This window comes from Coffea eugenioides, chromosome 9, assembly GCF_003713205.1.
Source record: "Coffea eugenioides isolate CCC68of chromosome 9, Ceug_1.0, whole genome shotgun sequence".
Taxonomy (NCBI): domain Eukaryota; kingdom Viridiplantae; phylum Streptophyta; class Magnoliopsida; order Gentianales; family Rubiaceae; genus Coffea; species Coffea eugenioides.
This window is the reverse complement of record NC_040043.1, coordinates 10,687,240-10,702,695: the sequence shown is the minus strand read 5'-3', so window position 1 is coordinate 10,702,695 and position 15,456 is coordinate 10,687,240. Positions and strand designations below refer to the sequence as shown.

Sequence of the window (15,456 nt, the reverse complement as noted above, 5' to 3'; positions counted from 1 at the left end):
TTTTTGGTTTAATAAATGTCATGTGAATATGATGAAGTTGACCGAATGATCTATCAATTCTATTTTCGAAATTTATTACTGGGTTATTGGATGATTTGATTTAGATTGAAAATTAGGTTCAGGGATGTAATAGGTTTAATTTTTAAATGTTAGGGATGAATTTGCTTCATTTTAAAAGTAAGGGACGAAAAAAATATTTTTACGAAATGTGAGGAATGAAACAGGTCATTTTTCCTTTTAAAATATAAGAGACTTTTTCGTAAGTTAACTTAATCACGCGGCTTTTTAAATATTTTTTCCAATTAAGTTTACCAAATAATTGCGCCCTAAGCCCCATAATCCAAAATCCAACGTGATTCTCTCTCTTTCCCATTTTTGGATGGAGAATTTACCCAAAAAAATAAAAGAGTTGAATATTCCCGCAATCCCAACACAATGGAGGTCCTTTTCACCTACTCTTCTTCTTCGAACGCCCTCTTTCTTTATACATTCCCGAGAAACCCAAAAGACTATCAAGCTCCTTATCTTCGCGTGTTCCCCACTCTCCTGGTACTAGTCGACTGTGGTAGTCGTAAATTCACCCTTACGCGAGAAGAACTCCTACTTCCCTTCCTGGATTTGTTTTATTATTATTCAATTATTATTCAAATTATTTGAATATTCACAATTTATTTTTTATTGATTAATTCATACTCCTGTCAGATCTTTTCTCTCTAGTTAAATATCAGAGTAGTTTTAGATTTGGATCCAATCCACCGGCAAAAGCAGAATTAAGTTCCGGCGAACGGCGAAAAATGGCAGGCAATGGAGAAATTGAAGTGTCCGACGAGAAAGAGTTTTCTTCGTCGTCGTCGCAAGGACTAGGCCACGGCCGGAAGTACAGGGCTGTGGTGGCCAGCGATAACGATCGCGCCATCGTTGAAATGTCCTCTCTGGAGTCCGCCGCCGCCGCCTCCTCTTCTTCTTCCTCTTCTCCGTTTCCCAATCGTAACGCTATGTAATAATTGCTACTACTCTGCTCATTTTCTTTGTATTTTTGTGCAAAGTTTTGTTAATTGTTCTTGCAATGTAGTAGATTGTTCTTCTGCTGTTAATTAGAGGATCATCTTTTGGTTTGTTTGTATTGGTTTTATCGGAGATTTTAGATGATCTAGGAGTGAGGGTTTGGAGAAGGGTTTAACACCCGGGGGCAAATCTGTTTTGTAGGTTTATATACTAATGAATCAAGGGTTTAGGAAGCCTGTAGTGACTATAGATGCCAAAGGTTTTGTATGAAATCTGTGTATCAACGTTGGCATGCAAGTATATGTTTTAGTTGTACATTGGAAATGTGGATAAAGTACTTTGGATTTGTGTGGTCGATGAACATTTTGTCTTCAGGAGGGGCATGGAGGATTTCGCCGTTGTATATGGTTAAAAGATGCTGAAAATGAGGGGTTTGAGCTTAATTGCTACTTGATGGACTTCGGTTGGGACCTTTTTTAAGTAGTTGTATGCTGTAAAATTTTTTGGACATAGGCTCGTTTTGAATTTAACTCTCATTAGGTACTTTTTGGTTTGAGGATGATACGGTGAATAGTATTTGAAGACCAGAGGCTATTATTTTGCAAACTTGGTTGCTGGTAGCAATGGGAAGCTTGTACAGGAAACTTGCGAGGACAAGTAGCGGGAAGGATTCAATGGCATACACTGAATGAATGGAAGATTGAGCATTGCCATAGATTGTGTAGTTCTGCCTTGTTGATGATTTTACTCTATCTCTTGTCTAGTCGAATTGTAGCAGTACGTTTTACATGTTTTCGTCTTTTCTGCTGGTTTGTGTAGTGGTGATGTAGAACAATATTTGGAAACTTTCTTCATTAAAATGTTATGCTTACAGTGTTCTAGATCTGAAAAAGGTTGAAAAAGTCTTGGTAAGAAGTTTGTATGGTGCTTAGGGGCTTGGAACTCCAGAATAAGATAGCTGGGTTGAATCTTTAGTTACAGGTATTGATTGGGAGTGCCGTTAACTACTACAGCTTCATTGATTTGAAGTTCATCATCATGTTGATTGTTCTTAATTTTTTTCCCAGGTTGTATTAATTAAACCTAATAGCTCTTGAGAAATTGGTTACATTCCTTTTTTTGGGTGTTGTTTCAGGAAACTCTTTAATTTATTTAATCCTGTTTTGGTTGTTTCACATTAACTAATCACCGTGATACTTATAAATGCCAATTATGTGGATGTTAATGAATGCAATGTGACATTCTAAGATATTTGTAAAGTACATGGAACCTGAGGTCAAAACAGCTTATTCGTAATGGATTTGAAAACTTTGCCAGTCATGAATTAGATTCTTCTCAAATGTGGAATTGATTCGAGTTTGGCTATTACTAAGAACTTCAAGTTTATCCTTGAAGCAGTTCCCAGTTATAAGATTTGGCTAAAACTGTGTCCTTAATGTACTATGCTACCTATTTGAATGACTTTCACTAAAATGCTAACTTGTCCATAGCCAGGTTCTTTCGTTCTTGGATTATATTGTGGCCTAAATGATTTCGACTTTTTATTAATGTGGCAGGAAAGTTAAAGCTAGCAATCAGACAAACATGGCTTCTGAAGAAAGAGAAGGCTCACTGCCCACTCGTGCACATGCCAATGGCGATCAGAAGGATTCCAAATTGGAATTGTTTGGGTTTGATTCACTCGTAAATATTTTAGGTCTTAAGAGGTAAGAGGTGTTTCATTTATGTTCAAGCTGATTATGTTTCTGGTAGTTTGAATTTCGAAACATTTTTGGAGTATTTCTTTCTTCTTACGTAAAGGTTGCTATTCCAGTATGACAGAAGATCAGACTCCTGCACCCTCTAGTCCTAGAGATGGAGATGATGGCACAATCAATCTGGAACGTCCTAGGGTGCTTGTATGTGTTCTTCTATATGCTGTTGATATTCTTTAAGCTTTTTATGCTATCATGTTTAAATTTTGTATCCTAAGTTTTATTGGCAACTTGTGTTGGTTACTATCATGGTATTGTTAAACTTCGTACATGTACTACGATACTACAGTTCATCTTTTTTTTTGGGTGCTAAAGGCATGACTAGAGACTTCTAAGACAACAAAGATGCTATAATAGTCTTCGTTTTACTATTTATTTTGTCAAATCATTTTATTCTTTTTTGTGGTTTATGTAGGATACTGGTGTCAAACTAGGGACAATGATGGGAGTGTTTGTTCCGTGCTTGCAAAATATTCTGGGAATTATCTACTATATCAGATTTTCATGGTACATCTAATTGCCTTATTTTTCTAAATATACTCTGCAACAATATACCATGCAAATATATATCCATTGGAGTTAGAACTGACTTACTATTATAGTGAGAGCATGTGCCTACTAAAGTGCGCCTCTGGAAGGTGGTTTAGTTTCAGTTGAAGCTTCTCATAGAAATTTTGAACTTACCATTGTTGGCCGTTTATAAAAGTTTGCATTTAACCATATTCGAACTTTGTTGATTTAGTCAGCCCTTATGTTTCTCTCCATTAACATGTATTCGGATTGTTTAAGGTGGAATTTGGTTTCGTGACTATCTTGGAGCTGATTATTTCTGCTTTACGATGTAAATTGGATGTGAATATCAGGTCCATAATACTGTTTGAAACTAAAGGGAATACATATGGTAAAGCTAAAATTATTTTGGGGGAAAGTTCAATTCTGGAGCTAGATATTGCATTTGAATGTAAATTCTGTCAATAAAATTGACATTTAAGATCTCCTTTACAAATATGACCTGACTTTCAATTGGTTTTTAGAAATAAAAGAATGGGAAAAATGGGAATAGGAAGCATTTAAACCTTTAAGTAGGGTGCAACTTTTAACAAATTGTGGCATTGGTTACTATTCAAAAATTATTTTAACAAAAATGAGTGGTGTAGTTAATTACTATAATACCCACATACTTTAGCAATTCAAAATTTTTCACAACCTAGTCCCCAGATACATCTGATTTTTGAATAACGTCCCTCGGGCCTTAGGTGGGTGGTGCCACCACCAAGCATCACCTCTGGCCACCACTTTTGGTGGGGCTTTTTTCACCAAAATATGTAAGCAAGTTCAGTATTTGACAGAAATCATGGCTCCACCAATCACAACCTATAGAAACATCTCCAAACCCACAAATATTTATAACAAAATCTTCTTCTTGGAAAGTGGATCACAGATCTAGTATAAACATTTCACGAAAGTGGCTGGAGAGCCACCAATCAAGTGGACATCCGAGGTGGCTCTTACTCTCCTTTCCTCTTCTTCTTTTCTTATTTTCATGAAATTGGTTCTTCTCTTGGCCAAGGCTGCACTGCTGATGAGTTTGGGCTTGTTGGCAGGTCTGCACTTTTGCACAGTCACTTCAGGCTGTTCCGTTCATGTCCAACAGCCAATGTCATTCGTCATTTGGCTGCAGTAGTTTTCCTTTTATCTGTTTTTTTCTTCTAATTTTAGTTGGACGTATATAAGGGATAATAAAGTAATTTGGGCTTGCAAATATTTTTAGTTTTTATATTTGATGAATAGTAGTCTTTTCCCCAAATCCAAATTTGTCAAAAGTTGTACCCTTCTACAAAATTCTATTCTTCCCATTGCTGTATTCCCAATTTTTGCTAAAAGAATTGAGGAGTCCTAAATGAATGTAACATATCATTGACTCAGAAAAAATAATAGTAGTGGAATATGGATCTTCTGTCTGGGAATTCTTTCTAATACTAGATACCAGATTTTGAGACATGTTTTCCTTTTGGTTTTGAGCTATTCATCTAGGCAAACAATCACTTAGTCCTGTGACATTTGAAAATGCATCTTTGTAGTGCCTGCAATGCCCTTGAACTTCTCTTGAATTTTAACTTATGCTGGTAATGCGAAAGTTCTTCTTTATTCGTCTCACCTTACAGGCATAAGTTAAATAATATTAGTTATTTTCATTTTCACCCTTATATTGCTTGCCCATCAAATTCATAAAAGATAACAAATAGCAAAATCAACAAATGACAAATTAGTATAAAGTAAAATGTTCAGATCAATGTGGATGGCAAGTGACAATTCTTCTGGCATTGTACCTTTAAGCATTCATAACAAACTCAAAGAAGTCAACTGATGCATACAAATGGAACTTATAGCATAGAAGGATGATTGAGATGAGTACTTAAATTAAATTTTATAACAGATGCAGAAGATCATATAAGAGCTATAATAATAGTCTCATCTGTTAGTTTATTGAGACAGCTGACTCTCAGCTACTGTCATCCTTTTTTCCCCCTTAATTACGGTCTTAGTAAACAGCTTGCTGTAATTTACCTTAGAAAGTTTTTGAAGTAGTTTAATTTACTCTTCACAATTTTTGCTTTTGATAATTGCAGGATCGTTGGTATGGGTGGTATAGGTGAATCATTGTTGCTAGTTGCTTTCTGTGGGTCATGCACTTTCTTGACTACAATTTCGTTGAGTGCCATTGCAACTAATGGTGCTATGAAAGTAAGAAAACTGATTACTGTTATCAAAAGATTTTCTAAACTTATGAAGATTAAACAATTATGTTTTGCACGTAACTTATTCCTCTGGGGTGCTCCATTTATGTTAAAGTCTTTGTGTTGAATGGCTACTGATAGTTGTTTGATGTATAATTGTCTAGGGTGGAGGACCTTATTATCTCATAGGTCGTGCCTTGGGTCCTGAAGTAGGAGTCAGCATTGGGCTTTGTTTTTTCCTTGGGAATGCAGTTGCTGGATCTCTGTGAGTGTTCTATCTTCTTATTTTTATATCAATCTGTGACTTATGTTACAGAGGTGCATGATGAGATGGAAATATGATTCGCAATATTACCTTTTCCATCAGTAGATTGTTGGAACGTATTTTATTGAATGTTATGGACATATGGTGACCATGTTATTAATTGCTGTTTCTTTACTCGAATGTAATTTGTAAATTGGTTTGTAATATGTAAATTGGTTTTTATTAACATATCTTGTATCTTTATTCCATGTGATGCAGTTACGTATTGGGAGCTGTGGAGACTTTTCTGAATGCTGTACCAAGTGCAGGGATTTTTAAAGGTAGTAGCTCTGGGAGATCTCGCAGGTTTTTATTTGAACTATATGCTGGAGGTGGCGAACTGTTGCCTGAATGATGGTTTGTCTGGTGATTCATAAGGTCACATATTTTTGTCCTCACACAGGACGACAGCTGTTCTAACTGCAACTGTAATTGCTCAGAAAAATGTGGTGAAATAGTTTATTTCCATTTTGGTTTTATGTCTTAAGGAACTGCTACTTCATTTCTTACTAACTTGTACATGGTATTCAGGATGATGAGATCAGCAATTTTGGTTACTACCTTGAACGCGATTTACTTTGACGTTTGATTTTGATAAATTCCTGCATTTGTTAATGCAGAGACTGTCACCAGAGTTAATGGAACAGAAGTAGCACAACCGATTGCTAGTCCCAGTTTACATGATCTGCAGATATATGGAATTGTGGTGACCATCATTTTGTGTTTCATAGTATTTGGTGGTGTGAAAATGATCAATCGAGTTGCACCAGCTTTTCTTGTAGCTGTTTTATTCTCATTATTCTGCATATTTATTGGGATACTGCTGGCTCGAAAGGATCATCCAGCAGGTGAGATTCATTGCACCTTTTATCTTCAATGTTTTCAGTTTGAAAGCTTATTTTAGGTTATCTTGTTTAGAACATTCATAGTTGTAACTGACTGCTGGTTTTGTCACTAGATGGATCATATCAGGCATCTTTGTTCCCATGCATATGTCCGGATCATATGATTTTCCATTGGCATCTATGTAAATGGCTCTCAATGATGCGATTGTGTTCTGTACTTTCATTTTTGTGCTTATAATGTTGGTTGATTTAAATTCCAAAACCATGGAGTTTAATGATTGTATTTTATAATTGCTATGCATAATAAAAGTTCAGATTCTGTGCCCACAGTGGTATAGCCTCAAGTGGACCTTTGCTATGGATGATTAACAACTATGGGCTGTTCTAGACTTAATAGTTCTTGGCCCAAGTGTGACTAATTTCATTGAAATCATACTCGAGTTGCTTTAATAAAAAATGACTCAATTTAGTTGTTTTGACCCATTACATCTGGGCAGGATTGTAATGGGATGTAATGGGTCAAAAATGTTTTTATCCTTCATTTCATGGCTCTTGGATATTACTTGTATACTGAAAATATCTCCCTTGCCATGCATGGAGCAGCTGGGATTACGGGCTTGAGTTTGGAGTCTTTCAAAGAAAATTGGAGTTCGGACTATCAAACAACTAATAACGCTGGAATTCCTGATCCTGACGGGAAGATATACTGGAACTTCAAGTATGGCATGCAAAAACTTTTCTAGTTTTGTGCTTTTTTTTAATTGTTGCCCTCTCTCTCTCTCTCTCTCTCTGTGAGTGGGTGGATGGCTTGGTTTGTCCCCTGCACACCCCAGCGGTGCTCCCTCCTTTTTGTTATTCAGTTTCCATTACTGTCACAACTCCATCTCAACTTGGACTTATCTTTTATACACAAAAATAGGTACTGGTCCCACTAACTTGTCATTAAAAATTTTATTTATAATAGTGGGGCTACATGCTGTGTACTTCTTTTTTCAACTATAGTATACAATTTATGCTCTTTTAGAACTTTGTGACTCAGTTTTTTGTATGTCTGTCCCTTTTTGTTTGGACATTTTAATTATATGCCTCAGGCAGTTCATAGGATTAGTTTCTGTCCTCGTTTGTTTATGTTCTTTAGTTTAGTCTATTATCCATTCCTGAATTTCGGCTAATTAGTTATGTGCACTTGAAAGACTTTGCCTTACACTTGGAACTTGAAGTTTGCTGGCTTCTTGATCAAATTTGCTATCAGATATGTGTTACTGTGTAGAGTGATAGTTGTGTCATCACTTTTCACACTTAAAAAGTCTTTTCAAAGCAAGCAACAACATTTTCAACCCATCAAACTGGATGAGTGTTCTTATTTTGTGGATTAGGATGCATTACTTGGATTACTAAGCGTTATCCTTTGCACTCCTGTTTCATTTTACCTGCATTTATATTTCTTGATCTGAATAATGTATTTTTGATATTAGAAATTATTTTGAAATTTAACCTTGCAGCTCATGCGAGAGAAGAACCTATTAGTAATTAGGATTTTGTTGTTGTTGTTGGGAACTAGGATTTCTACCTTTTTGGAAAAATCTATGCTGTCGTTGTCAGTACCTGATGTCATGCAATAACGAAATCATCCTTTTAGGTTTCATGTGGTTCATGGATGGGCTGAGGGAGGATGTGTAATACCAGGATTAATTGTCCTGAGATTACTTATCCTAGAATTCATCATCCCTTGTACAATAATTATACTAAGTTCAGTTAGTATCGGATTGTTCATGGGATATTCCATAAAAAGTTAAATTTTGTTTTTCAAAAGTTTAGATTTTATATTATATATTATAGTTACCAAATTAGTTCAAATGACACAAAATGTTCATAATATTCCTTATCCCATCCTTGCATGAGATTATTTTATCCCCTGAACATCGGATTATTCAGTCAACCATGATAGTAATAGCATGTGTAAAAATCAATAAAATAAGGGATGACATGGTATTACTTTTCCAATCTTGTATCATCTCATGAACCAAATGGACCCTTAGCTTCTCAATGATTACATTTTGGTCCCCAGGAACAAAAGCTTCATCCAAAGAACAGCAGATTTGTCTTTTTATATCTATACTTAACAAACAAAAGAGTGGCTGGGATTGTTTCAACTAAGAAATTGGTGCTAATTGTTAACTTGGAAAGGAATGGTTTTGATTATCAGGGACTGCTCATTTTTTTTGTCTCCACTTAAGGCTAGATAGACCAAACTCTTCCTCAACTTGTGGTTGTATGAACCTTGTACTTTGGAAGTTGTCGTTTCCCCATACGGAAAATATTCTATTTTTGTATTTGGAGGAAAAAATGTACTGTGGCATTTGGTTGAGCAGAGGGAAAGCTTTATGGGAATGTAGTGACAAGAATACGAGGTGAAGGAGAGAGAATTACTTTCATCTGTTTGTTCATTGGACAAGACAGATTTTGGAGTGAAGTTAGTAATAAAATGTAGTTATACAATTGTTGTTTCCAGCTGACTTTTTGCAGAAGCCTGCAATTTTTTGAGGACAGAAAAAGGGAAAATTATGTTAAGTTTCCCTCAAAATAACTCTCAAGGAAGACAGAGTATCTAACTTTCCCTGACTTTCCCAGACCCTGTAGTCAAACCCAGCCTTGCTGAAAGCGACACTTGTTCTGGAAAATCATGCCGGAGGTTGTTGTTTTAAATCTTTACACCACAATCTGCAGTTTTCAATCATGTAGTTTGAGGTTTGATACTCATTGACGTTCTTGGTTATTTCATAGCTATCAACTTTTGTATTGCTATCTGTCTTTTCAATTTGTGGCCACTGGGAACCATGGATAATGGTTTTCATTTTGTGCAAGTAGGTTGGCGAAATAGGTGGCCTTTAAAATCAATATCTTCAACTTTTAGGTCACCAGTTGTTGTGGCATCAGCCAAGTTTTCCTTTTATTGTTGCCTTTGAAAATATTGGTAGAATAGGATTTAATCTGTTTCCTTGGCTGACGATAACGTTGTTGTCAGTGCATTGGTAGGTCTATTTTTTCCTGCTGTTACGGGGATTATGGCTGGTTCAAACCGTTCTGCGTCATTGAAGGACACTCAGAGGTCTATTCCTGTCGGAACATTAGCTGCAACTTTGACGACTACTGGACTATATCTGATTTCTGTTTTATTTTTTGGAGCTCTTGCTACCCGAGAGAAACTTTTGACAGATAGGCAAGTCTATGTACTGTTTAATGAAATGCTTTACTCATTGAAATCACATATGTTGTGCTTTGAATCTGTTTCCTAATGATTTGTGGATTTGGTTTGTTAAGGATGCTTCGTGTTACATCCTTTTGAACTGTGGCTTTGTATTAATTCTGCATCATTTGATCTGTTAATTTTCTGCTGTAAATTGTGGTTACTTTGTATCTGTTGTTTAGGAAGTGTAATACTTTCAATTTGAAATTGTTGTTTGTTTTGAATTAGTAAAATAATATGATTTATATATTGTACAAGGAGAAGTTTAATGGTAAATAAATTGCAATGCGTTTCTTCCTTTTGCAAATTGTCTCTATAAAGAATGGAATGTTCTTCATTTTCAGGCACATTGGTGTGCATTATGTGTGTAAGTTTGGTTTGAGTTTACAGTCTCTGGTGGTGGTGGTGGTGGTTATTTTTGTTATCATTATTATTATTTTTTTGCGTATACATTGAATGGCTGCGTCTTGTGCCGCCAATCGATGCTCTGCTTGATGACAAGATGTTCCCAGTTGCATCTCAAGATTTTGCACCTCAAGGGCAAGCAGAGTTAACTACAGGGATTATTTTCTGGATTTTGGTTGGACATTGCTCCATGTCTTCGATTTGCCTTTAGTACTTGACCTGTCAACATGTCGAAAACCAGCATCATAGATTATGTTACTATTGTTGAAAATACAAGTTTTGCTTCTTAATTTGTAGATCACAAGAATATGAAAAGGGTATATACTCTTGCAGGTTACTTACAGCAACTATTGCATGGCCGTTCCCAGCAATCATTTACATTGGTATAATTCTTTCAACCTTAGGAGCAGCTCTTCAAAGTCTCACAGGAGCACCACGTCTTCTTGCAGCAATAGCCAATGATGACATCTTGCCTGTTCTGAACTACTTCAAGGTGGCAGATGGGAATGAACCTCATATTGCTACTTTCTTTACTGCCTTCCTCTGTATTGGATGTGTTGTGATTGGAAATCTTGATCTTATCACTCCAACCATAACTATGTTTTACCTTCTCTGCTATGCTGGTGTGAACCTGTCCTGCTTTCTTTTGGATCTTCTAGATGCTCCTAGCTGGCGTCCTCGCTGGAAATTTCACCACTGGAGCCTTTCCCTTGTTGGAGCATTGCTTTGTATTGGTATGTATTTCAATCGATCCAGCACCTTTTGCCGTATCTGATTGCTGTCTGTTAATTTAGCCAGCTTGAAGCTACTTGTCCATATAATAGGTCTTATATGATCAGGGGATTTAATTTCTGAGAAATATGGGATTAACTGTTTTTGGGGGTGATTTTGAAAAATTTTACTGTAGCATTGTATTTGGAAAATTTTTACTGTAGATGTTTTTTGTGGTGCTTTTGGGATGTATTTTGGGGTATTTTTTAGAATTTAAAATTTGTTTAGGGTTTTTTCTTGAAAATTGAACCAACCACCACTGCCACCCAGCACTGCTGCCCCCCACTGCCACCACCCCCTCCCTCCTCCTCTTCCTCCTTCCCTCCTCTCTTCTTCCTCTCTCTCCTCTCTTCTCCCTCCCTCTTCCTCCCTCTCCTTCCTCCTTTTTCCTCCCTTTTCCTCCCCTCCCCTTCCTCCTCCTTTTCCTCCCTTTTCCTCCCCTCCCCTCCCCTCCGCCTCCCCAGACTCCCCCTTCCGCAGGCTGTGACCTTTCGCGGCTGCAGAAGGGGAAGGGGGGGGTCTGGGGTGGCGAGGGGAGGAAGAGGGAGGAAAGAGGAGGGGAGGAAAAGGAGGGGAGGAAGGAGGGGGAGAAAGATAGGGGGGGGGGAGAGGTGGGAGAGGCAGGAGGTGGTGTGCGGTGGAAGAAGAAAATATGGTAATTTTTTAAATTTCTATTGTATGTTTGTGAGTTATTTTAGAGATATTGTATAGATTAGGTGCTTTTGGAGTTGTTTTTCTTTGGTATGGATTAGTTGTTTTGTTCGGTGCACTACTGTAGCATTGTAGTTGAAAATCTAGGGAATCCAAACAGAGACATAGTACTTTATTGTCTTGAAGTGAAAAGATGACAGTGGATTTAGAGACTATCAATAACAAACTGACATGTAGATATGTGGTTAATAATGCAAGTGTTTCTGCATATTGAACAGGCATAACTGTAGTGAGAAAGAGAAATAAATATGGATGATTTTGGATTGATTGAGGTGTATTTTTTGTTTTGACACTTATGAAGCAGATAAGAGACTCCAGTTGTACACACCATAGTGGAGGGATATGGTAGTCAGCCCCACTGATGGTGATTAACAAGCTAGTTTAGGTTAACAAGTGTACTCTTATAGGTTGGGTTAACCACCATATCTTCCACTATCGGTAACAACCGTCAGTGGATGTGGTGCTAAACTAAAAAGTAGACTTGTTAACCTGACCTAGCTTGAAACTGCTCAACCAGAGACTAATTACTGAATTTGGGCCTTGTAGCAAACTTGGGAATTGCACTAGAAATCTTGTCCCACTAATGTTCTGCATCATGGTTGTCAAACCGGATGACGTGAAAGAGGAGAGAATGACATGGACTAAGATAGTGTAGAAGATTGCTAGGTTTTTTTTTATTGGACAAAAAACTCTAAATTGTTTATTAACCCAAAAAGAAGATGATTTCATTAATTCATGTTGGAGAATGTGGAGTATTCTATTTTGTTCACATTCAGATTATATATTATTGTTCAGATTGTAGGTCAGTTTGCTTTTGTTTTGCTTGGCCAGATAAAGGGGGGAGCCCAGTGCTATGTAATTTGCTATATTTTAGGATTTCTGCAATATCATGATAAAGGGAATTCTACCACATGCTTAGTTATTCAAACATGTCGTAAATGGGTTGGCTGACCTTTCAATCATGTCTTTTTGCAGTAATCATGTTCTTGATTTCTTGGGCATTTACCGTGGTATCCCTGGCCCTAGCAAGTCTTATATATTATTATGTGAGCATCAAGGGCAAAGCTGGAGACTGGGGTGATGGTTTCAAGAGTGCATACTTTCAACTTGCTCTGCGCAGTCTGCGATCTTTGGGAGGTGTGTGTCCTTATGCTAATAAGGATGGTGTACATATGGCATCTGAGTACTCTTTTATGGCTTTTCTCGATTGCCATTTCATATTCTGTGGTCATATATAATGAACTCTCTTCCCTGACTGGACCCCTCTTGGAATGGAAAATCTGATATCTCATGCCTTTTGCTCTAACCTAGGAAATTCAGAATTTCTCCTCCAAGGTCATATGGCAGTAAAAATTGTCTTCATTTTACAGTTAAATAATTTTGAAGTATTTATGTCTTAATAAGTTATTAATGAAGGGTTAAAGCCAAGCTTACCTATAATCTTACAACTGTCCCTGGCACATTGTACTTTTTGTCAATAAAGGAAATTACCAGACTTACCAACATATGATGCAAAACCAGATTGGGCTGTATATAACCCCAAATCTCCAGTTGCACATACTGTAATGGTTGTTGAGCATTGGGGCCTGAATTCACACCTAGTTGCATTTCACCGAAGAAATATGACCCCTTACTATATAGTTTCAAAGAGGTCCTTCATTTTTAAGAATTTGGCAACAAGCCATCAAAAGCATCCCTAGTTGTTTATCATATTGTCGTTACTTGGACTTTAGGGAAAGTTTGTTTGTGATAGTCTTAGTACTTAACATATTAGTAATAGAAAATTCGAGTTAAGAATTTGCCTGGTCTTTGGCTTGGCACTCGAGTGATCTAATAGCATTTCTGCTTTGGGCCACAAATGCCAGACTTGGGAGCCACAGTCTCTGCCTTGGAATGATACTTACATATTCTGCATTGTTGAGATTGTACATGACCATATTTGTTGTCTGATTTTGTGATCAATCTATTCTTTGCACAGCTGATCAGGTACACCCAAAGAATTGGTACCCTATCCCCCTTGTATACTGCCGACCTTGGGGTAAACTTCCTGAAAATGTCCCTTGCCACCCTAAACTCGCTGATTTTGCCAACTGCATGAAGAAAAAGGGTAGGGGAATGTCTATTTTTTTGTCTATTATGGATGGAGATTACCATGAATGTGCTGAGGATGCCAAGATTGCATGTAAGCAGCTTAGTACCTACATTGACTACAAGCAATGTGAAGGTGTAGCAGAGATAGTAGTTGCTCCCAGTATGACTGAGGGCTTCAGAGGCATTGTTCAGACAATGGGCCTTGGTAATCTCAAGCCTAATATGGTCATTATGCGGTATCCTGAAATTTGGCGGCGTGAAAATTTAACTGAAATTCCCGCCAGTTTTGTTGGAATAATAAATGACTGTATTGTTGCAAACAAGGCGGTTGTTATTGTCAAGGGTCTTGACGAGTGGCCTAACGAGTACCAAAGACAGTACGGTAGCATTGATTTGTACTGGATTGTGAGAGATGGTGGTCTTATGCTTCTCCTGTCCCAACTTCTTCTTACTAAAGAGAGCTTTGAGAGCTGTAAAATCCAGGTTTTCTGTATTGCTGAGGAGGATTCTGATGCAGAGGAACTCAAGGCTGATGTCAGGAAGTTTCTTTATGATCTCCGCATGCAAGCTGAAGTAATTGTTATATCAATGAAGTCATGGGATGCCCAAGCAGAGCAGCAAGACGAATCCTTCGAGGCTTTCACTGGTGCGCAGCAGAGAATCTCTAATTACTTGGCAGGGATAAAGGAGAATGCTCATAGAGAAGGGACTGCTTTAATGGCTGATGGAAAGCCTGTGGTCGTCAACGAACAGCAGGTAGAGAAATTCCTCTACACCACTTTAAAGCTCAACTCGACAATACTGAAGTACTCGAGAATGGCCGCAGTTGTGCTTGTCAGTCTACCTCCGCCTCCAGTCAATCATCCCGCGTACTTTTACATGGAATACATGGACCTGTTGGTTGAAAATGTTCCTAGACTTCTAATAGTTCGCGGATATCGTCGTGATGTGGTAACATTGTTCACATAGTTTGATTGTAGATTGCCTTCTCACCTGGTAATCAACACAAATTTTCTTCTTTACACATTGTTAATAGGTTCGTTTCTTTGCCCCTTTATGTTTATTAATGAATATAGCTTAGGGTTTTTTTTTTTTTTTCATCTTTGGTTTTCCTTTTTTAGAATTGGGGGTAGATTTGTAGTTTATACGTCATTAATTCTTTTTACCCCATCATTGCATAGAAAATTTTGTTGTATTTAAATATTTGAGTTAATTAGTCAATTTGATCATGAAATGATGTTATGCTTTTGTTTCAAGGCAAAATTTTGTACTGGAACTTTTAGTTCACAGGTTTCCTCGTGTATTACTTATATTGTTTTCCATTAACAACATTGTGAGGGAGAAGAAATTAATTTGACAGTTTCGTCTGAATTCTTTGTCTGAAGGCCTTTAAGTAATTTTACTGGTTATTGGTGCGATCTCCCATAAAAATTACTCTTGTAATGGTATAGATCACTGTTTCATGAGATAATCGTTTATTAAGGACTCCCATAAGTTCTTTTATTTTCAAAATTAGTTTTGTAAATCTCCTAGAAAGGGACTGAATGCTAAAACTTTAGTAAGTACGTGAGCATCTCTGCTACTT

General features: G+C 37.2%; 1 protein-coding gene across 2 annotated transcripts; it reads left to right on the top strand.

Annotated features, from left to right (window-relative positions):
• The first annotated feature begins 515 nt into the window (after positions 1-515).
• On the top strand, positions 516-15,177 carry LOC113783587 (cation-chloride cotransporter 1). Of its 2 annotated transcripts, XM_027329774.1 has the most exons (14): positions 516-549; positions 703-997; positions 2,562-2,711; positions 2,819-2,903; positions 3,175-3,266; positions 5,390-5,504; positions 5,662-5,762; positions 6,021-6,082; positions 6,422-6,649; positions 7,250-7,364; positions 9,672-9,866; positions 10,632-11,032; positions 12,756-12,917; positions 13,759-15,177. In XM_027329774.1, exons 2-14 carry the CDS (start codon positions 795-797, stop codon positions 14,838-14,840), a joined length of 2,991 nt encoding a protein of 996 aa, XP_027185575.1. In that variant the 5' UTR covers positions 516-549; positions 703-794; the 3' UTR covers positions 14,841-15,177. The 2 variants fall into 2 exon arrangements, with proteins under 2 accessions (XP_027185575.1, XP_027185576.1); XM_027329775.1 differs by lacking the exons at positions 516-549; positions 703-997 and adding an exon at positions 1,971-1,986 and having other exon boundaries at positions 13,759-15,175.
• Positions 15,178-15,456: the final 279 nt, after the last annotated feature.